Source organism: Delphinapterus leucas, chromosome 8 (genome assembly GCF_059928025.1).
Source record: "Delphinapterus leucas isolate spDelLeu-1000000601 "Yukka" chromosome 8, BTC_Dleu_Yukka2, whole genome shotgun sequence".
NCBI classification, from domain to species: Eukaryota; Metazoa; Chordata; class Mammalia; order Artiodactyla; family Monodontidae; genus Delphinapterus; species Delphinapterus leucas.
This window is the reverse complement of record NC_143136.1, coordinates 94245423-94270266: the sequence shown is the minus strand read 5'-3', so window position 1 is coordinate 94270266 and position 24844 is coordinate 94245423. Positions and strand designations below refer to the sequence as shown.

The window sequence follows — 24844 nt, the reverse complement described above, 5'->3', positions numbered from 1 at the left end:
ATTTCATATATAAAAACCCATGGATGATTCTTCTCTACAGAGCCTCATGAATGTTTGGGTGTTTTAAAATTTTCTTTTATAATTTTGTCTTTTTAAATAACAACGTTAAAAAAAATTTAATGACATTGGATGAGCCTGAAATCATAGTGAAGAGACTCTGGTTTTACATTCTGTAAACTAAACAATTCACAGAACCAGGTGGTTACACATTCAAGAAAAATCTGATTTTAAAATTGACTAGTCACTGAAACAATGTATTTTTGAAGAAAAATAGAAAATGTTTGAGATATTGTAGAACTAACTGGGCAGTACAGTAAGAGCATTCTCATCATTTTAAAAACAAAACCATTAAAAAGTCTGTTTATGTGAGTTACAAAAGTCAACAAAATGAGAAATTTCGTTGAAGATGTGATTATTTTCTTTCTTCCTCCCTTCTAAGTTCTTATTCCCTGATGCTGCTTCTGAGAAACTGTTAGATGGGACTTCTTCAACAGACCACAGTAATCCTCCATTAGAGAGTGAAGAATATGTAAGTTAATTAATATTAAAATATTTTATTTATTAAAAATTTTTTTAAAATATTTGTTTTATTTATTTTTGGCTGCATTGGGTCTTCGCTGCTGCGTGCAGCCTTTCTATAGTTGTGGCGAGCGGGGACTACTTTTCGTTGCAGTGTGAGGGCTTCTCATTGGGATGGCTTGTCTTGTTGCAGAGCACAGGCTCTAGGTGTGTGGGCTTCAGTAGTTGTGGCACGTGGGCTCAGTAGTTGTGGCTCACGGTCTCTAGCGTGCAGGCCCAGTAGCTGTGGCTCATGGGCTTAGTTGCTCTGCAGCACATGGGATCTTCCTGGACTAGGGCTTGAACCTCTGTCCCCTGTATTGGCAGGCGGATTCTTAACCACTGCACCACCAGGGGAGCCCTAAAATATTTTAAATGCATTGAATTTCTAGGGGTTTTGCTATATTTCTAGCAACAGTCATGAAATCTAGTTCACAACAATGACTACTGTAAATAGTTTTATAGCTCTACATCTGTCATTTAAGCTTTCTTTTCTCAATTTATCAAAGACTTGGATGAGGAAAACGTGAAAATTTTCTAGCACTCACTATAAAGCTTTCTCTGTTTTGAAATAGGGATCTTTTTATTTTAAAAATCACCTTAGTAAAACTTGAGTGAAGATATATCATGGCCTTCATTCAGATAATGCCCTACTATAGAATATTGGCATAGATATATATTTTGGGTAGAAGAGCTTTTCTGGAAACAGTGAAAAAATTAACAAATATATTGTGCATGGTTATAGGATTGCCTTCATTTTATACTTTTCATAAATCATCAAATTTTGCAGCAGATTCTTCTTTGTATTTCAAAACTGGACAGAGAGTGGAAAATTCTTTAATGAAGTAACATGTAAAATGAAGTAGAATTTTCATGTTTTCCTCTTTCAAGTCTTTGATAAATTGAAAAATGAGAGTTTAAATGACAGGTGTGCAGATATATCAAATTGTTAACAATAGTTATTTTGGGGAAGTGATTTCATGAACTGAGGAGGAAAAGTAGGCTTTACATTTTCAGTTTATACAGTTCTGATTTTATGTTTTTGATTTTGACAAGTGGGTACTCATTTGTAATTAAAAGATTTTTATAACAACACATGAAATTTGGAATATATCTTAAAGATTCCACAGAAGAAATTGAAGGCTATAACTTTAGGCTCACTAAACTATAGCTTCACTTTTTGATACTTATAGAGATCTTGAAAACATGGAGCTGCCTAAGAACAATTTAGGCAATAATGTATTAGACATTTGATAAAAGCAGGTTTGGTAGGATAGATTAATTTCAGTATTAAAATCTCTACACAGTTTTTGATTATACATGTAAATATGTTGTTAACAAGTTTTGCTTTGTTTCTGTTTTGTTAAATTTAGAATCTCTACAATCAGTTCAAATCTGCACCATCTGATAGTTTAACATACAAATTGGCTTTGTGTCTTTGTATGATCAATTTCTACCATGGAGGACTGAAAGGAGTGGCACATCTCTGGCAGGAGTTTGTTCTTGAAATGCGTTTCAGATGGGAGAACAACTTTCTGATTCCAGGGTAATAATTTCAGTTTCCAGCTGTAGAGATAGGATTTTTGTTTGTTCGCAAAATTTGACTTTTGACCCATTAATTCTCCTCTTCTAGGAAATCTGCCCTAAGAAAGTGGTAAGAAACTTAGGACACGATTTCTGTTCAGAGGTATTCACTGCAGCAAATTTATAATAGGAAAAAAAAAGTTAAACAACCTAAATATCAAACATTAAAGAATGGTTAAATAAATCATGATATGTCTCTATAATGGAAAGTTTTTTTCCCAAGAATCTCTAATAACATGGAAAGTGGTCATGATATTTGTAGTAAAGTAGAATATAGTGTTATGTATACAGAGTGCTTTCAACTATGCTTTCAATTATGCTGATAGAGAATACTGAAAATATATAGAATATATATAGAAATATGTATAGAAAAATAATTGGAAAGAAATACAACCAGATGTTAACAGTAGTTTTCCCAGGTGTGAATTATGTTTTTATTTTGCTCTTTATACATTTGTGTATACATTTGTGTTATAAATCTTCTGTCATGAACATACATTTTTATAGTTGGAGGGAAAAAACATCTTTAAAGTTCGTAAGTTCAGGTATTAGACATTACCTGTAATTTTTGGGTATAATTTATACTGACATTTCATTTAAAGAGTTTAGTTAGCATATATGTTTTTACTGCATAGGTTACTGCCCATTTACCTGTGCTACTCAAACTAAGGGAGGAGAGTCATGATATAAGTAATATAAAGTGGTATTTGATCCAAAAATGTTTACTCTTGGGTCATTTGCCAGCCTCTGCTTAGCTGGATTCTCTCTTGGCTGATTACTGGGAACCTAGTGATCTAGCCTAGGGGCAGTCCAGGCTCCCTTTAGCAAAAGAGAGGTGGAGATCAATGGATTTTATATTGAGAATCCACCATGATTGAGAAATGAATATATAATATAATCTCTTTTGTAAGGTATGAAATACTACATGCTAGCTACTTCCTAGGGTGAATTTCTAGGCTTTAAAATCTTTTTCAAGTTTCTGTTAGCTTGAGAGGTATCACTAGTTTGCTGTTAGTGTTGGTGAATTATGGACTAGGGGGATAAAATAAATTTTGATCTTTTAATTTTATTTGGTCCATCTCAGTCGCCTTATCTATAGAAACCTAGTTTTGATTTATCAATGTGGCTAAAATATAAAAAAAGTATAAAAATATGAATATCTGAAGCAATTTTACTAAGCTGTTTTTCCCATTACTTTATTTGATAGATTAGCAAGTGGACCCCCAGATCTAAGATGTTGTTTACTGCATCAGAAACTACAGGTAAAGATTTCCCAGTGACAGTATATAAATGTGGTCTTGGTTCAATCGGAGCGTATTCTGATATTAAATGTGATAATGGAGTATAGGCTATTCTCATTGTGGTGCTGTAGGTTACGTAAGTCATTGTCATTCACAACAAGGTCCAGGGAAAGGGTGGAGAATGAAAATAAAATATTCAAGTAGTGGATAGATTTTTATTTTACTGTAACTGTCACTGACGGAACGGCCATTTCCTCAGTCCTTGTCCTCCCCGAGGAAAAACTTCAGTCGAGAGACATAGAGCAGTTTTAAGCAGCAGAAGTTTTATTAAGCAAAGCGGAAGTACACTCCTGAGAGAGGATGAGAGCGGGCTGTCTGGAAACCAGAAGCCATCCTGCAGTGGGGATAGGGTTGGTTTTCAGGCGGAAAGTCCCTTTGTGTGTCATTTGACTGACAAGTTGATAGACAGCTTTAGGTTACGTAACTTTTCTCCTTGTGCGCAGGCGCTTAACGCATAAGCACCCAAGTGAAACCTATGGGCGTGTGGGGAAAACTGTAGTGCTCATTTATTACAAATACAGCAAAATGAGCCCTGGGTTACTGTGAATCACCTTTTAGGTCTTGGTGCTCCTGCGCCAACCTATGCTGGTGGGTTTTATCTAGGTTGGTTGTAATAAGGCTGGAAACTTAGCAGTCCTTGACCACAAAAGGGAGGATCTCTGGGCATGTTCTGATCACTGGTGTCCAGGTTGGGGAGAGAAGGATGACCCTGTCCAGAATGGGGCAGGGACCTGCTTGTCTGACTAACTGCCTAACAATTCAAATATGAATGTTTTTTCAGATGTTAAATTGTTGTATTGAACGAAAGAAGGCACGTGATGAGGGAAGAAAGACAAGTCCTTCAGATAATGTAACTAATACATATTCAGGGGATGCTGGAAAATCTGGAGACCAGCTGGGGCCAGACAATCTAAAAGATACGGATAAGGAAAAGGGAGAGGTGGGAAAATCATGGGATTCTTGGAGTGACAGCGAGGAAGAATTTTTTGAATGCCTAAGTGATACTGAAGAACTTAAGGGAAATGGACAAGAGAGTGGCAAGAAAGGAGGACCTAAGGAGATGGCAAGTTTAAAGCCAGAAGGACGACTCCATCAGCATGGGAAACTTAATCTGCTACATAATGGAGAACCTCTATATATTCCAGTGACCCAGGTAGGACATGGACTGGTTCTTTAAGTTTTATTTTTTGTTGGTTATATAACTTCATCCTAGTAAGAAATAATTGCTTTGGGTAGAGGCAATTCTTTAAACAGTTCTATGTTCAGAGATCTATAAATTTGACTTTTGGGGCTTTTAGGTCTACTATTTGTACAACTGAGAAGTGTTTTGAAGTTTCAGTAGATAGTAGCTCATCATGTATAAGGTGATCTATTAATTCATCTTAAACTTAGTGGTGGGTACTCAGATGTTTAAAAAAACAAAATCCAAAAATATTGGAAGAACAAAAGTAAAAATTCTTTAATTATATAATTAGTTTTTATCTGTTCTAATATGCAGTTTGAATCCATTTTATACCATTAGGAAGTAGAATAGCAACAACTCAAAACCTAAGGAAGAGCAATAGTTTTTGTTGGTTTTTTTTGCATAGGTAATAAGTGAATACATTTTATTGTGAAAAACTCAACCTAGAAAAAGTAAAAGCCACCACCCACTAATTCCAATTCTTATCTGTAGAAGTAACCACTATTATTGGTTTGGGTTATAATTTCTTACACCTGTTTCTGTGCTTTGATGTATGTATGTGTATGCATATGATACATAGTTTTGTGGATTTTTAAAAATGTATGCATTGGTGTGTAGTTTTTTAACCTAATGTGTCTTGAAGATCTCTTCATGTCATTACATGTAGATCTACTTCATCTCTTTAACTGCTGTGTAATATTCCACGGCATGGAAGAGTGATAAGCTTATTGAACCATTACCCTCTTAATGCACAATGTTATTTGCAGCTTATTGCTATTACAGTGCTACAGTAATGTAGCAGATTCTTGTAGCTTTTCATATATTATCTGTTCACATATGAGTGTTTCTCTAAGGAAGAAATGAGAAATGGAATTTCTAGAAAAACAGATATATAAGCTATAAAATTCCTCTTCAAAAGGGCTGCACCTATTTTATACCCTGTCATTGATGAATACAGGAGTAAGGGAATAACATTCTCTCCCCAACTTTCCTTTTACACTTTCTTCCTCCATAAATATGTATTGAGTGTCTAATATATGCCAACCACTGTCCTAGGCCTTAGAATTTTAGTAGCAAACTATATAGTAAGGTTCTTGCACTCACGTTACTTGTATTCATATTTAATTTAATTTTTTTAATTGACATTACCAGTCAAAAAAATTTTTGCCAATACGATGGGCAAAAATGGTATCTCAGTGTTCTAGATTGTAATTCCCTGATTTTTGATGAACCTAAGTATCTTTTAATATGTTTATGCCATCCTTGCCTGTGAATTGCATTCCATTTTTCTTTTAGGTTGCTGTCCTATTCTTATTGATTTATATGAGTCCTTCATATATTAGGTATAAATCCTCTTATATACATTGTGTATGTTTTCTCCTAGTTATTTTTAAAACATTTGTTTACTTATCTGTTGAGTTAATTATAACTAAATAAAGTGCACAGATCTTAAGTGTACAGCTTGGTGAGTTTTTTCATATTTAAAAACCCATGTAAAACTAATAGAATGTTATATGTCAATTATATCTCAATAAAAAATTAACTCAGAAAAATAAAAAACATAAAAATAAAAACTCATGTAACTACCACCCATATCAAGATATAGAAAATTCTCAATATCCTAGAACAGCAATAATCAGTAGAACTTTCTGTGAAGATGGACACGTATATTTTCTGTGTTCTCTAGTACTATAGCCTTATCTGTATGTAGCTATTGAGTGCTTGAAATGTGGCTAGTGCAACTAAGGAACTGAATTTTTAATTTAATCTTTTAAAATTTAAATAGGCAGATGTATTGAGTACTCCCCTCCAGGTAATTCTTTTTTCTAACTTATATCAGCATAGGTTAGTTTTGTCAGTTTTTGGATATCATAAATGTAATCATACTTTGCTTGCTCTTTTGTATATGAATGGAACTATGTACTCTTGTGTTGTGCTTTTTTATTTAACAACCGTCTGTGAGATTCATCTATGTCATTATATGAATCAGTATTTATGCATATTGTATTACTTTATAGTATTCTGTTATATGAATGTGCCACTCAATTCTTATATTGCTTATCCATTCACCTGCTGATGCAATTTGAGTTGTTTACAGTTTGAGCTATTATAAACAAATGAAAATTCTTACGTGTCTTTTGGTGAACATACTCATTTTCTTTTGGATATATTCTTAAGAGTAGAATTGTTGGGCCATGTGGTAGCAATATGTTTGAGCTTTAGTAGATATTGCTAAACAGTCTCCCAAAGTGGTTGAACTAATTTACATTCCCTCCAACAATGCATAATAATTGTGGTTTATTCCACATAATCTCTTACATTTGGTGTGTCAGGGGTCCCAACACCACTCCCAGGTTTGGTGATTTGCTTGGAGGACTCACAGGACTCAGTATATAGTCATGCTCACAGCTGTAACTTAATAGAGCAAAGGGACACAAAGCAAAATCAGTGAAAGGAAATGGCACATGGGACAAAGTTCAGAGGATATCAAGCACAAGCTTCCAAGAGTCTCCTCGCAGTACAGTCACACAAGATGCACTTAACTCCACAACTGATCGTGACCACATGTGAAATGTTATCTACTAGGGAAACTTGTCAGAGGCTCAGTGCTCAGGGTTTTTTTTTTTACTGGGGCCTGGTCACAAAGCACCCTCTGCCAGCATGTGCCAAAATTCCAGACTCCCAGAAGGAAAGCAGGTATTCAGCATAAACCATATTGTTTGCACAAAGAGTTTACACATAGTGAACCATTTTTATCAGTTTGGAGTATGGTGGGACTCTGCCAGGATCCAGGTTCCCAGAAGCCAGCCGAGGGCCAACTTTGCAAACAGGCCTTTCTGAGGATAATAGTCTAAGGCCTGCTATGTTAACTCTTCTCTGCACACTTGATAATTTCAGTCATTTTAATTTTTGCCTTTCTGAGGGGTACGTAGTAGTATCTCATGTTTTCACATTTCCCTGATGAATAATGACACTGAACACATTTTCATATATCTATTGCCCACTTGGATATTTTCTTGGTCAAGTGTTCAAGACCTTTACCTATTTTTTCAAAATTAGTCGTCTTTTTCCCTATTGCTTTGTAGGAATTCTTCATATATTCTGGATATGAGTTCTGAAGTGTATATATCTGTATCTGTCTGTCTGTCTATCTATAACATATAATTTCTCCTAGTTGGTGGCTTGCCTATTCACTTTCTTAATGATGCCTTTTGTTGAATAGGCATTTTTAATTTTAATAAGGTCTGATCTACCACTATTTTTCTTATATGGATACTGCTTTTGTCTCCTGTTAAGAAATTAACTACCCCAAGGTCCTGGAGATACTCTCTTGTGTTTTCTTCTGGAAGCTTTATGGTTTTACCTATCACATTTATGTTTGTGATCCACCTCAAATTGACTGTGTTTGGTGTGTGGAAGAGATTAAGAGTCTCTTTTTTCTGTAAGGGTGTACAGTTGTGTTCCAACACCATTATTCAGAAGACCTGCCTTTTCCCACGGAGTGGCAGTGACATCTTCGTTGTAAATCAAGTGATTGTATGTGTGTCGGTCTCTTTCTGGACTATTTATTCTGTTAGTCTCTTTGTTTATCCTTGTGCCAGTAATGTACTGTCCTTATTACTATAGTTTTATAAAAATCTTTCTATCTTGTAGTTTAAATCTTCTAACTTTGTTCTTCAAGATTATCTTGACTCTTCTTTTCCTTTTTACGTAAATTTGGGAAACTGTCAGTTTCCACACATAAAATAATCCTGCTGGGATTTTAATTCATATTGTATCAAATTAGATTTAGAATTAGCATTGCATTGCATTGGAGAGAATTGATATCTTAACAATATTGAGTCTCGTGACCATGAAATGTCTTTCATTTTATTGATGTTCCTTTTACTTTCCCTTATCAGTGTTTTTTAGTTTTTAATGTAGAGGTTTTGCATATCTTTTATTAAATTTATGTCAAAATATAATATTTGTAATTTTTCAAATATTGTAAATGGTATTTTAAAATTTCATTTAAAAACATTTTCCCTGATATGTAGAAATAGTTTATTATTGTATATTGACCTTGAATCTAACAATCTTATTACATTCACTTATTGTTTCTAGTATATTTGGAGTTTTCTTTACACACAGTCATGTTATCTGTTCATAGACAATTTGAATTTTGATTTTCTGGCCTGTACATTTTTTAATTCTTCTTCATTTCCTATTGTACTGGCTAGGACCTCAGGTAGTGTTGAACAGTGGACATCCTCCTCTTGTTCCCAGTCTCAGAAGGAAAGCATGTGATAATCTTTGAGTGTATTTGGTGTAGGTATCATTTATCATATGAAGGAAATTTTCTCCTATCCCTAGTTCCTGAGAGTTTTTTTCATGATCAGGTATTGTATTTTATCAAATGTTTGTCCTGCATATTGAGGTAATCATAAGATAATTGTGAGTTCTAAATGAAATAGTGAGTTTTAAATATGATAAGTGAATGATACCATGTCTAGTCCAAAATAAGTACTCAATTTTTGGCTATTCTTTTTTTTTTTTTAAATTGGAGTAAAATTGCTTTACAATGTTGTGTTAGTTTCTGCTGTACAATGAAGTGAATCAGCTATATGTATACCTATATCCCCTCCCTCTTGGACCTCCCTCCCACCCCCCAACCCATCCCACCCATCTAGGCCATCACAGAGCACCAAGCTGAGCTCCCTGTGCTGTACACCAGGTTCCCACTAGCTAGCTGTTTTACACATGGTGGTGTATTTATGTCAAACCTAGTCTCCCAATTTTGTCCCACCCTCCCCTTCCCCCCAACCCCCCCACCGTGTCCACATGTCTGTTCTCTACATCTACATCTCTATTCCTGCCCTACGAATAGGTTCATCTGTACCGTTTTTCTAGATTCCACATATATGCGTTAATATATGGTATTTCTGGCTTACTTCACTCTGTATGACAGACTCTAGGCTATTAATCTTTTTTTTTTTTTAGGCTATTATTCTTTTGAGGACCTTTTCTTATATGAGACCTAAGAGGCTAGTATCGCTTCTCAGGCTGCAAGGATTGACTTAAAGGTTTTTTAACCAGTTTTCATATTTTGAGATGGGTTGATCAGTTGTAATAATTGTGCAGTGGGATGTTGGGATGATTGCTTGATAATTTTAAACATGGATTCTCTTAACCTTTTTTCCCATGCTTATATTGTTTCTTTGCCAGTGGCTGTCATTTATGACATTAGTTTTGTTTGTTTGACAGGCCTTATCTTTTTGCTTCTTTATTATTATTTTAAAAGTAATTATATTTTAGATACTTCATCACTAACTCTTAGTACTAGGACAGACTATTCTAATGCTAGAAACCAAGTGTATATTTTTTCAAATTTTGTTGGAGTGCATGCAGTTGGTATTGAGGTCTTGTGGCATAGACTGGGATGTAGGAATCTAGCGGAGCTAGATTTGTAGCCTGGCACCACCCTTATTTTTAGCTAGTATTGCTAGTAGAGGCTATGTTTCCTTTCTGAGCCTTGTTTTTCTCTCTTAAAAAAATGTTTGCATTTTCTAGAATTTTATATAAATTTTATGTAATTACAGTATGGTTTTTGTGTGTGTGTGAATTCTTTTAGCATAATTATTTTGAGATTCATATATGTTGTTGTGTGTATCAGTAGTTCATTCATTTTTATTGCTTAGTAGTGTTCCTCAGCATGGATATAGCACAGTTCATCTATTCACTTTTTGATAGACTTTCCAAAAATGGGCATAAGGAAGCTTTTTATCTTGATTGTAGTGACTGCTTCATGGGTATGTAGTTAACAAATGTACCCTTTAAATTACTGTATGTTGATTATACTTCAAAAAATACTGTTTAAAAATTTGTCATATGATCAGTGGTTGACAAGAAGAAAAAAATGAAAGTATTTGTCTTGTTCTAATGTATCTTCAGTTTGAAAACCCTGCCTATTTATTTATTTATTTAATAAACAAATATTAAATACTTTAAAAGCCAATAATAGTTTGTATTACTTTGGGTTGTTCAGGGTTAAATTACATATCATATTTAAAGATATTTGGCATGTAAGTGTTCAGTGAAGTTTAATATTTTATGTGCTTTCTTTTTCCAAGTTTTAATTAACAGTACTCCCTATTTTTAATGAACTTGCTGCATGTATGTTGGTTTGATTGGGTTAATGAAGAGTCAGAGGAAGTTGTTCTGGAAGCTCAAGCTTTATTTTTCTTCAGAATGCTATGTCTTCCTCATTTATTTCAGATGCTTTAGTTTCCACATTCAAATTTGTAATCCAAGTCTGGAATAATTTAAATTTACTTTTCTCTCAACATGCATCTTATGTATTTAGAAATTAATTTTTGTCTTACCTTTAGGTAAATCGGGGCAAATTTTTAATCTGTTTTACTTTCTTACTTTAAAGTTAATCTTATTTGAATTATAACCATTGTATATGTACTTATAGAAAATGTTTGGAATTCAAAATGATCCCAGTTGAAACCATTATAATTTCAGACTTTAGAAATTAGCTTAAAATGTGCTGTTAATCCATTGCCATTTCACCAAAAAGAAAAAGTAAATAATAAGACTTTATATAGGTCCCACTTCTAAGAATTTAAATACACTCCCTTATTCCTTTCATGTAGACTTAGGTCAACCTAAAATTTATGGCTAGGAAAGGCTTAAAAATTTTTCTCAGCATTTTAGAGCCGGGGCTAGAAGAGAAATTTGTAGAGAATCTGTTAAAGCAGGAGTTCTTAGGTAGTGGATTAGATCCAAACTAATAGTTCTCAAAGCCAGCGTTAGATAGACGTCCTAGATTCTCCCTTCAGTTTGCCACTTGAGAGTTTGCCACTTCGATGATGTTGGGCAAGATGCTATCTCTTTCGGTTTCACCACATGTAAAATGCACTGATGACTTCTCAGTGATTAGCGATGAGATCATGTGTATGAGAAAGCTTTGGGCATATTCAGAAATGGTACATATAAGAATGTGTGGCCCTCATGCTCTTTGCTGCTTGTATTCCTCTTGATCAAGTTTTTCACTTACAGTTGGCCGGAGTTCCCAGGTGGGAGGGGTAGTCAGTATCCTTTCAGTATCTCCTCCCTTCCCTCAGGAGGCTAAAGAACAATGAAAAGGAGTTCCTTTTTAATGGAAATAATGAGGGCCTCTGCTCCTGAGTATACTGCTTCATTGGAGATTCATGTTATTTTTGAATCTGAGGAATTTTGATATCATAGGGAAAGTAGAGTAAAAAACTTAAAATACAACCTAAGTATTTTGTCTCTAATTGCAAGTGTTTATTGAGCTTGTGCCAGGATCTATTCTTCACAACAATGAATCACATAAAGCTGGAGTAATTGCCCAGGGTTATACAGCTGGGATTCAAATACAGTCATGTTGTTTCTAGAGCCCAAACTCTTAACCAGTCTGTCATACTGTCTTACCAATTATTATTCAACCCCAAGTATCAGGGTGAGACTTTGAAAGTGATGCATGTTCATCGTAGAGAAAGCAAAACAAAAGCTCGTATTTCCATAATCCAGAGATAATCACTGTTAAAGTAGTTCCTCCCCATTTTTTCCTATATCAAACCATTTCCGTTATTGTACATTCAGATTCTTTCCAGTTTTCACACTGTTATAAATAATACTACAGTGATATTTCTAGAAGTGGAATTCTTGGGTCAGAGGGCATGATCATAAATGCTTGCCATGTATTGATTTCCAGATTGTTGTCTGGGAAGATTTATATTCTCTCCAGCACTGTTTGTAAGTGCCCTTGTAGGTTTGTTTCAAAAATGAGAATGATATAAGAAAAAAGTTACTTTCTTTTGTTTGTTGCTGTGTTTTGAATGCCATACCTTTACCATGCTTCTACTTTATTTCTGACAGATATCTGCAAAAATTATTTATCTCTGTGGAAGTGGTTCTCAACTGGGGAGTGTGTTTTGCCTCCCAGGGGTATTTGGCAAGGTCTGGAAACATTTTTGATTGTCATGAGGTGGAGTGGTACTACAGGCAGTAGTGGGCAGAGGCCAGAGATATGCTGCAAAACATCCTACAATGCATAGAACAGGCACCACGACAGAATTATCCAGTCTAAACTGTCAGTAGTACTGAGGCTAAGAAAACTTGCTTTTATAGTAAGCTCCTGAAATCTAGAAGGAATCTATTTATTGACAAGACACTTACTTCTGCTAGGTCTTATCCTATTTAGGAATAAAGGAGTTCATGTTTTTCTGGCTTTAACAACAAAGCAGGCAAGATTTGTTTGGTTAGTCTCTGGGTTGTTGAGTTCTTCATATTTCAAATATAAAATTTAATGGAATCAATTCTCAGAGAACTTTCCTAAGCCCCCCTGAACAGTTTTGAAATGTTTTCTGTCTCTCTCTTAATGATTCTACACTTGTATTTTCCTTTAGATTTGCCTTAGCTGCTGTTTTATTTGGGGTTACCATTAAAATATATAATAATGTCTCTGATTCCCCAAAGTAAAAAACAACTTCTTGTGGGAATTGGTAATTTGAATGTGTTTGGAACATAAACTCAAAGCTACTCCTCCAACATAAAATATAGTTATTTGGGGTTCAGTTCTTTTCAGTTTTCTTCTCTTACTAGGTATAATAAAAACCTTGTTGCAACTAATAATGGCATTCATAAAAATATCTTAGGACTTCATTTCTTTATCATTAATAGTTAGGAAGATGTTCAGTGCATCCAGTTCCTCTCTTAGCTATGGTCAAGGAAACATGATAATCTTATCTGTTGGCTGGCGGGGTGGGGGGCAGTGCACTGACAGTCATACTTATTCTTCTTGTTACTTTTTCACATAGGTTCCAGAAAACTTGCAAATTTCTCTGAATTCTTTTAAATACATATTTTGTGACTGCTATAGCTGAAATAATTGTTGTCTTTGTTCTATTTTTATAGTTCTGCTTTCTCTAAAAACAGCTATTCACGAGCTTTGTCCTTTTGTGCTTCGCAGGAACCAGCACCTATGACAGAAGATCTGCTAGAAGAGCAGTCGGAGGTTCTAGCTAAATTGGGTACATCGGCAGAAGGGGCTCACCTCCGAGCACGCATGCAGAGTGCCTGTCTGCTCTCAGATATGGAGTCTTTTAAGGTGGGTCACGTTATCAGAGCTCGGCAGTCTATTTTGAGCTATTCTGGGATGAAGCTGTGAAAGTCACTCTGTAAAGTGGTGTGAAGGCCTGCATGTCTTTTTTTTTTATTATTAAATGTTTAAATTTCATTCGTAGTTACAACACCCTACCTCCATCCCCTAAAGGTCATAGTCAGACTTGCTTCTTGAGTTTAAAAAAGAAAAGAACAATCTTTTTTAAAAAAATGATTCTATTTTTTTAAAATAAATTTATTTATTTTTGGCTGCATTGGTTGGGTCTTCGTTGCTACACGCGGGCTTTCTCTGGTTGTTGTGAGCGGGGGCTACTCTTTGATGTGGTGCATGGGCTTCTCATTGCGGTGGCTTCTCTTGTGGCAGAGCACGGGCTCTAGGCATGTGGGCTTTAGTAGTTGTGGCGCGTGGGCTCTAGAGCGCAGGCTCAGTAGTTGTGGTGCCCGGGCTTAGTTGCTCTGCCGCATGTGGGATCTTCCCGGACCAGGGCTCAAACCTGTGTCCCCTGCATTGGCAGGCGGATTCTTAACCACTGCATCACCAGGGAAGTCTGAAAAGAATAATCTTTGAATAATGGTTGGAAGTTGAGAACTGAATCATTTCTATATGAGGATTGGGAAGTTTTCTTCCTTTAGGTATGTTCAGTCAATTTAATGCAAGGTTTTTAGAAATCCTTAGGATTTAACATAGGCTGCTTCATTCAGCAAACCTTTGGTTACCTGCTTTGTGACAGGCACTGTGATTAGGTAATTAAGAAGTACAATGTTTATCCTCAGTTACAGTCTCTTGAGGTTGTGGGAGGAGATATGTAAATAATTACTATGTGATGAGTTCTCTTAGGAGAGCAAGGTCAAAAAGGTGACTGACTGTACTGAGTGGAGGTCATGGAAAATTTTTCAGAAGCATCACAGTTTAGGATGAATAGCATTTGCTACCTGGAGAAGAATATTTTAGGCTTAGATACAGGCCTGTATCTAGAACACAAAGGATTCAGAGAATGGTGACACTTAGCTTATTAATTTAAAAACCAAGTGATGAAGAAAGTCTTTCTGGATTATTTATTTTTGAAAGCAGAGGCAAATCCACGTACATTAAAAAAAAAAAAATGGGTAGCTCAGTGGGCCACAGGGCTTCCTTTTCCTATTATTGGTACTCTGAACTGTCTCCCATGCCCAGACTTTCTTCCTTAACCTACTGCTACCTGTGATGGCCTCCATTTCTTCATTCCACAGCTCCTACTCAGTCCTGTTTTTGTGCTAGGTAGGCCAGCCTGAGTTTGATATTTCAACATAAACACCCCGTGAAAACCTATGCTACTTTCATCTTCCCTGCTAGCAGAGAGTGACAATAAAAGGGAGTCTTTTTATTCCCTGCTTGTGTTCCCCCATCTTTCCTAAAAGAAGAAATCTTCAGTAAACCTCTCAAGAGCTGCATTTTTCCATAGAGATTAGAAAGATACAGAAAATCTTTGAGTTCTGTTCTGCTGTGAGGCAAGAAAAAGATGTGCTTTAAAGCAGATAGTTGGTACAGTGGATAAAGAGAAGCCAATTGGCTCTCAGGGTATGTGTTAAATCAAAAAGTTAGAGGAGGGAATTGGCTTAGGGTGTGTGTGCACAGTAGGAAGTACTAGCCTCCATAGCAGCTATTTTTTTACCTGACCTTTAGCTGCCTTCATATTCATCTGTCCCTATTCTGCTGCAGTGTCCTTGTAGAAGCATGTACAGGAGGAAATTCCAAATTGGAGCTGTAAAAGCTTTTCCCCATAGAAACCTTTGCTCCTCAAGGTGCTATATAATTCCTTTAACACGGTGCTTCAGCAAAACTGTGGTTCGTTAGACTCTTTTGGACTAACCTGGGTAATGTAAAAATCTCTTCAATAACATTGTTTTAACCAGAAAATAGATTATATGACAAATAACCGACTTACACATCTGCCCATATGTGGGAATCAGATAATATATTTTAGGAAATACGTAGTCATGCTAAAATAGGTATGGTTGCCTTTCCCTTTTTGTATAGGGATGACTTGGTATTAGGGGCCATGGGGGAGTCCCCAGAGCTTTGCATAAATGCTGATAGGTATATGAGGCACCTACACTGCACAGTTCCAGAAGGACAGGGCCTGTTCTCGAGCATGCCCTTGGAGTATATACCTATAAGAGTAGAAAGAAGATCAGCCATAGCTGAAGTGAGTCTTGAGCCTCTCCTAGTAGCGCTGTGTTCTGTCTGGTATAATAAAGACAACCAGAAGGAAGAATTCTGGTGTGAACTGTCTTTCTTTAACCCATTCTGTAGTACAAGAGTTCAGTCTTGTTTTCTTTTTCAGGTTCATTCTCTTCACTCAAGGCCTATCTCTCTAGTTTCCTGAGATGTTTTCATGAGGGTGTGGTGTTGCCTGGTTAATATCCAGTCTTAGTACATGAATCCTGAATCATGCAGTAATCTTGACCCATTGCAGTTCACAGCAGTTTTTTGTTGCTGTGATGCCATAGCCCTTAGAAGTTTATGTTGTTGGCTGTCAGTTAAGAACCCTCCTGATTTCTCATCCCTTTGTGGATTTCCTAAAATTGGTGGGGATGATTATACTGGCAGCCAGTAAGCTCAATAAGGAGAAGTTGGTAGTTTTGCTCTTCAAATTTAAGACTAACCATTCTCATCATGTTGGTTTTCATTTTGGTGTGAGGTTAATTTAATTTAAAAAGAAAGAAAATGACCATATGCTTAACACTTTTTAGTAATGCTTACATCACTTACTGTTTCAGGCAATTAAATATAGTACTCATAGCAGGATGAATATGTTGTGGTAGAGAATTATAACCAAAAAGTTATGTGTTTAATATGTGTACACGTATCCTTTGAATATTAAGGGGATGATATATATGCCCATCCTTAATACTCTACTAATATATTACTGGGCACTGGCAAAAAGACCTCCATGCCTTACCACTAACACTGTAAAGCCTCTCCCTTTTTTTTCAGGCTTGAATGTAGAAGTACTTAAAGGATTTTGGCATGCATCATTGTTAATTCTATGGAATTATCCACTAAATAAAACTTTAATTAGTTTGGTTTCAGAAGCCTGAAAAACAGTGATTTTAATTCCAATTCCTTAGTGGCACAAAAGCAGATTTTAATTCCAATTCCTTAATGGCACAAAAGCAGTTTATGTAATGGTAACTTGTTATATAAAGCATGAGAATTTGATGGCTGAATAGAACATTTTTGAGGTTAGCTGATATTTATTGCAGTATCAGTATTGACTTACCGAGGAAAAAAAGAGCAGAACTTTTCCATCATTGGGTTATTTTTCTGATCATGTTGTGTATTATTTAATTTACTTGACTTGAGCTTATTGATACTTTTCTAAGTATTGAGTAGTTATTATACTATAATTTTAAATTAACTTATAGTCTGAGATTTATTTTCACTTTACATCAAATTTTTATTTCCAGATTCATCAAATGAAAATGTTTTCTTTTTCTATAAAATGGGGGCAGCAAAAATAAAGTACTTTTGGTGCTTTAACATCTGACCTGATTTAAAGGTGACATTGTAACTCAAGTCACATACTAGATTTTGTAAAGATTGGTCTTTTTGTGAAAGTGAAAGTATGATTTTTGAAAACAGGTTTATCAATAACTGTTGATTTTTATTTGATTCTGCTGAATTTTTTGTCTGTTTTAGGCAGCTAATCCAGGCTGTTTTCTGGAAGATTTTGTGAGGTGGTACTCACCCCGGGATTACATTGAAGAGGAAGTGATTGATGAAAAGGGCAACATGGTTCTGAAAGGAGAACTGAGCGCCCGAATGAAGATTCCAAGCAATATGTGGGTAGAAGCCTGGGAAACAGCTAAGCCAATTCCCGCTAGAAGGCAAAGGAGACTCTTTGATGATACACGGGAAGCAGAAAAGGTAACTGACGTTTGAGCATACTGCTGATTGTTGTTCTAGTATTTTAAAAACTATGATAGATATGAAAGCTTTGGACATACTTGAGAAGCAAAGCATTGAAATGTAATGAACCTTTTACATATTGAATATTCACATTTAAGATTTTAGAACTGGTTACAGGTAGTCCAAAGAGTAAGACATGCATATTTTACATAGAATGGTTACCACTGGACCATCTCACAGCATATGTCAAAAGCCTTAAAAATGATCATGTCTTTTGACTTAGCAGTTCTACTGCCAAAAAAATGTATTAAAGGAATAATGAGAGATACATAAAGATCAGTGTTCAAGAATGATGTTCAAAAAGTTTCATAGTGAAAAAGTAGATACAGCCAACATTTCCAAAAATAAGGCTTTGTTTAATAAATTATGATATATCATTTAGTAGACTGCTTTGCAATTATTAAAAAAAAACATTGGAGTTCTGGAGAATATTGGCAGCCACCTGATATCAAGTTGTCCCACATACCCTTCCACCCACCCAACTCCCAAAAGACCCCATGAAATTAAGTAGAGTACAGAAATCCATGCTGTCAGCATTACTACAGTTAGAGATTACAGTGATCTTTGAATTAACTAAGTAAGTAGAGAAATAAGCCAGATTCCAGTGGATTTCCCACCGTTGTAAGCCTGTGGGTGTAGAGAGTATGGACAGGGAGTCTTAAGAAGAAATGCTGAGGGATACAGAAGACTTAAATGCAGCCCAGTCACTCCAGAAAGATTGCTCCTAACACTAAGTGTCAAAATACTCAACACAGGTAGGGCTTGAGAGTTAACAGCACTGGCTACAGGGACGTGGCTTGACAGTAAGCAGGACCAGAAGTGGACACTCAGAGAGACTCTGCCTGAGGATGAACCAGGTAGATAAGTAGGAATGATATACCCCTTAGAGATAAAGCATTGATGGGAACGAAGGAAACAAGGGGAAGATTAAAGATTCTGTAGGAATGAAAGAGAAATAAGACATATCAACCTCCCTCATCTCCCGCCATCCATTAAAGAAATTATGCAGAAGAGGGCACTTTTGAACTGTGACATGACCAATAATAGTAAAGAGCAGACCACATCTATATGAAACTACTATAAAAAACGGAAAGCACAAATTGGATCATTTCAGCTATTAAAAACATTTCCCAGAAAACTGACCACAAAGCAGAAGAAAATTGTAACATAACAGTCCAAGCTGACTCAAATATTCTCAAACAAGCATGGGGGATATGAAAAATCATGTTTAATTAGAAATACTAAAAACAAGAGCACAAATGAATCCAAAACCCCACAAAGAAATGAAACTACTGTTGATTTAACTCAGGATAGAAGTATAAGAAAAAGACAACCATATCAAAAACAAAGACTAAATTACATGGCACCCACAGAAGAATAGGTTCATATTTAAATTTAATAAAAGGCATTGAGGAAAAGCAGCAAAACAGCCAAGAGAAAATGAGATAAAGGAGTAAAGGGACTGGGGAGAAAATAGTAAAAATGAAAGATAGGAAAAGTAGGAATAATACTCATTTTATCAGAGTCCTTGAAGCAGAAAAATCAAAGCACTAGAACAGAACTAATACTTAAAACTGCAATTTAAGAAAACTTTCTGGTTATGAAAGAAAACCCAAATTTACACATTGAAAGGGCTCACTGGGTACAGGGGAAAGTTGACTAGGAGTAGTGAGCTCCAAATTATGTCACTGTAATACTACTAGACCTTAAATATTTAAAAAACAAAAACAAGAAACTCAGACCCTGCAGGCAAAAACATGAAAATAATTTACAAGGGAAAGAGAACGAGAGAGTTGTCAGATTTCTCAACAGCAGGGCAGTGTGGAGCAGAGTTTTCAAGAAGTATAAGGAAAAAATACACACTAAAGATTTTACATTCCACCTAGATGTCCAGGTAGTGAAGGCTATAAAAAATGTTTTCTCTGAGATTTTGCCCATATAACTGTATACGTGTGCCCTTCCTGAGGAGTCCACTACAGCTGCCCCAGTCCAGTAGAACTTCCTGCAGTGTTCAGACTGGTTATAGCTATGCTGTCCAAAATGGTAGCCCCTGGCCATATGTGGCTTTAATGAGCACTTGAAATGTGGCTTGTATAACATAGGAACTGGATTTCTAAATGGCTGCATTTGGCTAGTGGCTGCCTTATTGAACAATATAGTATAGGAGGATGAACTTACCCAACCAAGAGATGACTAGGGAAACTTTGGCAAAGGGCTTATGGGTGAGCATTTCATTTATTTAATTTTAGAGCTAAGACTAAAACTAGATGGGGACATGGGTAGAAGAAGAATATGTAAAAACTGTATATTAGGGCAAAGTAGAGAGAATGCAGCTATAAAAGTTAGGATGGAAAAAGAGAGAAGGAGGAGAGCAGAATGAAATCATTGACTGTTACACAGATAATAAGTGGTAAGCAAAGGATACCATTTAAAATTATCAGACCAGTTCATAAAATAGATAAAGATATAAGTGAATTAAGGGCAGCATAAAAGGTATTAATACAAGGTTATATACTAGAATAAAAATATAAACCTTCCTAAGTACAATGGAAAAATTATTCAAAAGCAAACAACACACACCAAATAGAGTAACACACATAATAAAAATCATATCACATGCAGAGTAATTACAGTATAAGATAGTCATATAAAACCCAACTCTGCTGTCAACAAGGCATTCTGTTATTCTTTTTATGAAGTAACTATAACAATGTACCTAAACCTGTAGCCTTCAGAAAGGCTACAAAGTAAACAATGGACAGAGATTTACCAGGTAAATGAAAACATTAAGAAAGCAGGAGTTTTAATCCTAATGCCAGACAAAATAGAATTGAAGCAGAAAAGCATTAAATGAGATACACAAGGATGCTTTATAGTCTAAAAGTGATATTTCACAATGAGGATATATAGTTGTTAATGTTTATGTACTAGATAACACGGTAACCATTTGTATAAAACAGAAACCATGGGAGATGCAAAAAGAAATAGATCAAAACACACTAATTACAGAGGACTTTTAACACACTCAATACAAGACAGGTAAACAAAACTAAGAAAAGATCTAAACAAGATAATAAGGTTGATCTTTTAGATGTCTCTCAAACACTATACCTTGATAATAGAAACTGTACTTTCTTTTCAAGCACACATGGAACATTCACAAAAACTGATAGTAGGGACTTCCCTGGTGGCGCAGTGGTTAAGAATCCACCTGCCAATGCAAGGGACACAGGTTCAAGCCCTGGTCTGGGAAGATACCACATGCCGTGGAGCAACTAAGCCCATGCGCCACAACTATTGAGCCTGAGCTCTAGAGCCCGCAAGCCACAACTACTGAGCCCGTGGGCCACAACAACTGAAGCCCGCGCACCTAGAGCCCATGCTCCGCTACAAGAGAAGCCACCTCAGTGAGAAGCCTATGCACCACAACAAAGAGTAGCCCCTGCTCACTGCAACTAGAGAAAGCCCGTGCGCAGCAACGAAGACCCAATGCAGCCCCCCCCAAAAAAGAAAAAAAAATTTATATAAAGAAACAAAAACAAAAAACTGATAGTATATTAGGGCACAAAGAAAACACCAGTGGGTTTCATAGTGGCAATAAGACCAATACTCTGATCTCTGCAATAAAACTAGTAATTAAAAATTAAAAACCCTAGGCCTTCCAACTGGAAATTTAAACAGCACTTAGGTGAAAGGGGAAATACAAAGAGGAACTATAGAATTCCTGAAAAATAATGATGATGAAAATACTGCATAACAGAGCCTATAGGATATATTTAAGAAGCGATCAAAGGAAAATCCATAGCCCTAAATACCTACATCAAGAAAAAGCAAAAGAGGTGGCGCAGTGGTTAAGAATCCGCCTGCCGGTGCAGGGGACACGGGTTCAATCTCTGGTCCGCGAAGATCCCACATGCTGCGGAGCAACTAAGTCTGCGCCACAACTACTGAGCCTGCACTCTAGAGCCCGCGAGCCACAATTACTGAAGCCCGTGCACCTAGAGCCTGTGCTCCGCAACAAGAGAAGCCACCACAATGAGAAGCCTGTACGCTGCAACTAGAGAAAGCCCACGCACAGCAACGAAGACCCAATGTAGCCAAAAATAAATAATAAAACAAATTTATTAAAAAAATTATTTAAAAAAGCAAAAGAATGAAAATTATTGGATTAATAAATTCCTAACTCAAAAACCTAGAAAAAGAACAACAAAGTAAAACCAGATGAAAATTAAGGAAGGGCAGTCATAAAGATAAAATGCAGATAACAGTGAGGTAGAGAACAGAAAAACAGATCAAATTAATCTGGTTAAAAAAAAAATCAAAGTAGATAAGCCGTTGGCTACCTTAATCACAAAAGAAAGGGGAAAAAGCATGCATATGCAAAATAAATGATGAAAAGGGCAAATGACTATTGATTCAGAGGAAGTATTTTTTTAAACATACTGAAAATTTGAAAACTGAGATGAAATGGGTGATTTCTTAGGAAAATGCAGTGTACCAAAACTGACCCCAGTAAAGACAAAGTATATATAAACAGACCAGTTTCCAAAGAAGAAATAGAGACAGTTATCAAGGAATAACCCTGTAAAAAAGCACCAGGCCTAGATGGTTTCACAGGGGAATAGAGAGACCATGTAGTTCCAATGCTGCACAAATTGTTTCAATGCATAGTAATTGAAGGAAATTTTGCAGAATCTTTTTATGAAGTAACTATAACAATGTACCTAAACCTGATAGAGACAGCATACAAAAAAAAAGTTACAGACCAGTAATAAGAAATTGAATGCAAAAATGCTAAGTGAACAGATTCTATTATCACTTTAAGAAAATAACACATGTTGATTGAATGCAAGGATGATTATTTGGAACTCTATTTGTACAGTATAATTGACTGGATTAACAAGTCTAAGTAGAAAATTGTATCATTATGAAGCAGAGGCATAGGAGCTAAAAATAAAAACACTTTGCAGATTATGTGGCAGTATACTGGAAAAAATCTAAAGAATCATTGTTAAAACTAATTCAGGCAAAAGAATTCAGCAAGGTAGCAGGATATAAAGTTAATATACAACTAGTAGCACTCATGTACACAAATAATAGCTATTCTGAAGATGTAAATGTCATTATCTTTTCACTATAAGAAGAAAAAAAGCCATTAAGATACTTGGGAATAAACTTTAACAAGAAATCTTTGAAATCTGAATAAAGCAAACAAAACGCTCCTGAAAAACACAGTTGAACAAATAGAAAGATAACCCTTGTTCCTGGTTAGGAAGTCTCAATATCATTAAGGTCAGTTCTACCTAAATCAATTTATAAATTTAATGCAATCCCAATAAAAACACAAAAAGGCTTTATTATGGAGCCAGACAAGTTGGTACTAAAGTTCATATGGAGAAATAAAAATGCAAGTTAGGACTCAGGGGTTTGGAGAGAAGACGTTAATGGATTTCTTTTTGGGGTGCTGAAAATGTTATAAAATTGATTGTGGTTTTTGGTTGTACAACTCTGTAAATATACCTAAAACCACTGAATTGTACACTTTAAGTGGGTGAATTGTTGTTTAAAAAGCACATGCAGGAATAGCTACGAACAGGTTGAAAAGAAAGAGCTATGGGGGAACGGAGGGAAAGGGTGGCAACTAACCCAACCAGATTTTAAAGCACAGTACAAAGCCTCACTATTTAAATAATGTGATACTGGCGCATAAATAGCTCAGTGAAACAGAATGGAAAAGTCCATAACTACATGTGGAAATCTAGTATATGATGAAGATGGCATCTCAGTCACTGGGGTATAGATGGCCTTTTTAATAAATGGTCTTGAGATAACAATAACCTTTTGGAAAAAGATAAATTAGTTCTCTCTCATATACCATAGACAAGAATGGACTGAAGACGAAGCTGTAGGAGCACTAGAAGAAAACATGGGTGAATTCCTCTGTAACCTGAATTTAGAGAAAGGAGTCAAAACCGAGATGCAGTTAAAAATGTGATTGATAGAATTTGTTTAAAAAAAAAAAACTCTTGCATGACAAAAAGAAAAGTAAATTCAAAAGACAAATGATAAACCGAGAGAAATATTTGTAAACTGGGAGAATATGTATTGCAGATAAAGGGCCAAATACTATAGAAAAATGGTCAGGAGATATGAGTAGAGAACTCACCATGAAAAGGATAATTACCCTTAAACCTATCAAAAGATGTTCAACTTCATTCATGATAAGAGAAATGCAAATTAAAACTGTACTGAGATAACCGTTTCTCACAATCAGATTGGCAAAAATTCAAAAGCTTGATAAATAGTGAGGCCATGAGGCACCAGGCCCTCTCATACAGTACTGGTAAGAGGCTAGATGGTCCAAGCCCCTGTGGAGGGGAATTTGGCAGTATTTAACAAAATTTACATATGCATTTACCCTTTCACCTAAAGCAATCCCATTTCTAGGAATTTACCCTAATATTTTCAACAGAACAAAAATACAGATGCATTAAGTTATTCATTGCTGCATTACTTGTAATTACAAAATATGAAAACTATCTACATGCCCAAACTTAGGAGCTTTGTGGAATACACTGTGGTTCATCTACATAACTGAGTACTATGTAGCGGTTTAAAAAAGAAAAAGAAAAAAGGAGAAAAACCTTTATTAACTGATAGAAACCAGCTTCTAGGATATGTTTTTAAGAGAGAAATATAAAAGTGTATAAAAGTAAAGTATAAAAGAGTATCAAGGAGTATAGTAAAGTATAAACGAGTATAAAAATAAAGTATAAGAGTATAGCTTCATTTTGTGTTTAAAAAAACGGGGGGGGGCGGCAATTAAGAAAACATATCTATTTATGTTTACAAAAAGACACTCAGTAAGGATAAACCAGAAAACACTGAAATTAGTTACCCAGAAGGTTTGGAGGGGGAGGGAAAGATAGAGTGGGAGGAATATGGGGGGCAGGGGTTACACTTAGAAAAGAGTGTGCTTTCTGTATACATTTGACTCTGGAAGAATGTAATGGTCTACATTCAAAACTTAAGAAGAATAGAAAGGGGAAATAACCTAAGACTGAAAGCAAGCTGAGATAAACTAGCTGTATTTCAAATGAATAACATCTGCACTGAAAGGGGGATGGAGTGGGA

The 24844-nt window shown here is 35.7% G+C and overlaps 1 protein-coding gene across 9 annotated transcripts in view; it reads left to right on the top strand.

Moving 5' to 3' along the window:
- The window catches only part of RAB3GAP1 (RAB3 GTPase activating protein catalytic subunit 1), a 124677-nt gene that overhangs the window by 87658 nt on the left and 12175 nt on the right, over nucleotides 1–24844 (top strand). For all 9 annotated transcript variants that reach the window (XM_022569599.3, XM_089916052.1, XM_089916051.1 and 6 more), the window contains 6 exons: nucleotides 440–529; nucleotides 1932–2104; nucleotides 3350–3404; nucleotides 4225–4596; nucleotides 13607–13744; nucleotides 17441–17668. In XM_022569599.3, the coding sequence (XP_022425307.2) occupies nucleotides 440–529; nucleotides 1932–2104; nucleotides 3350–3404; nucleotides 4225–4596; nucleotides 13607–13744; nucleotides 17441–17668 (1056 nt within the window). The remainder of the gene's footprint in view (nucleotides 1–439; nucleotides 530–1931; nucleotides 2105–3349; nucleotides 3405–4224; nucleotides 4597–13606; nucleotides 13745–17440; nucleotides 17669–24844) is intronic.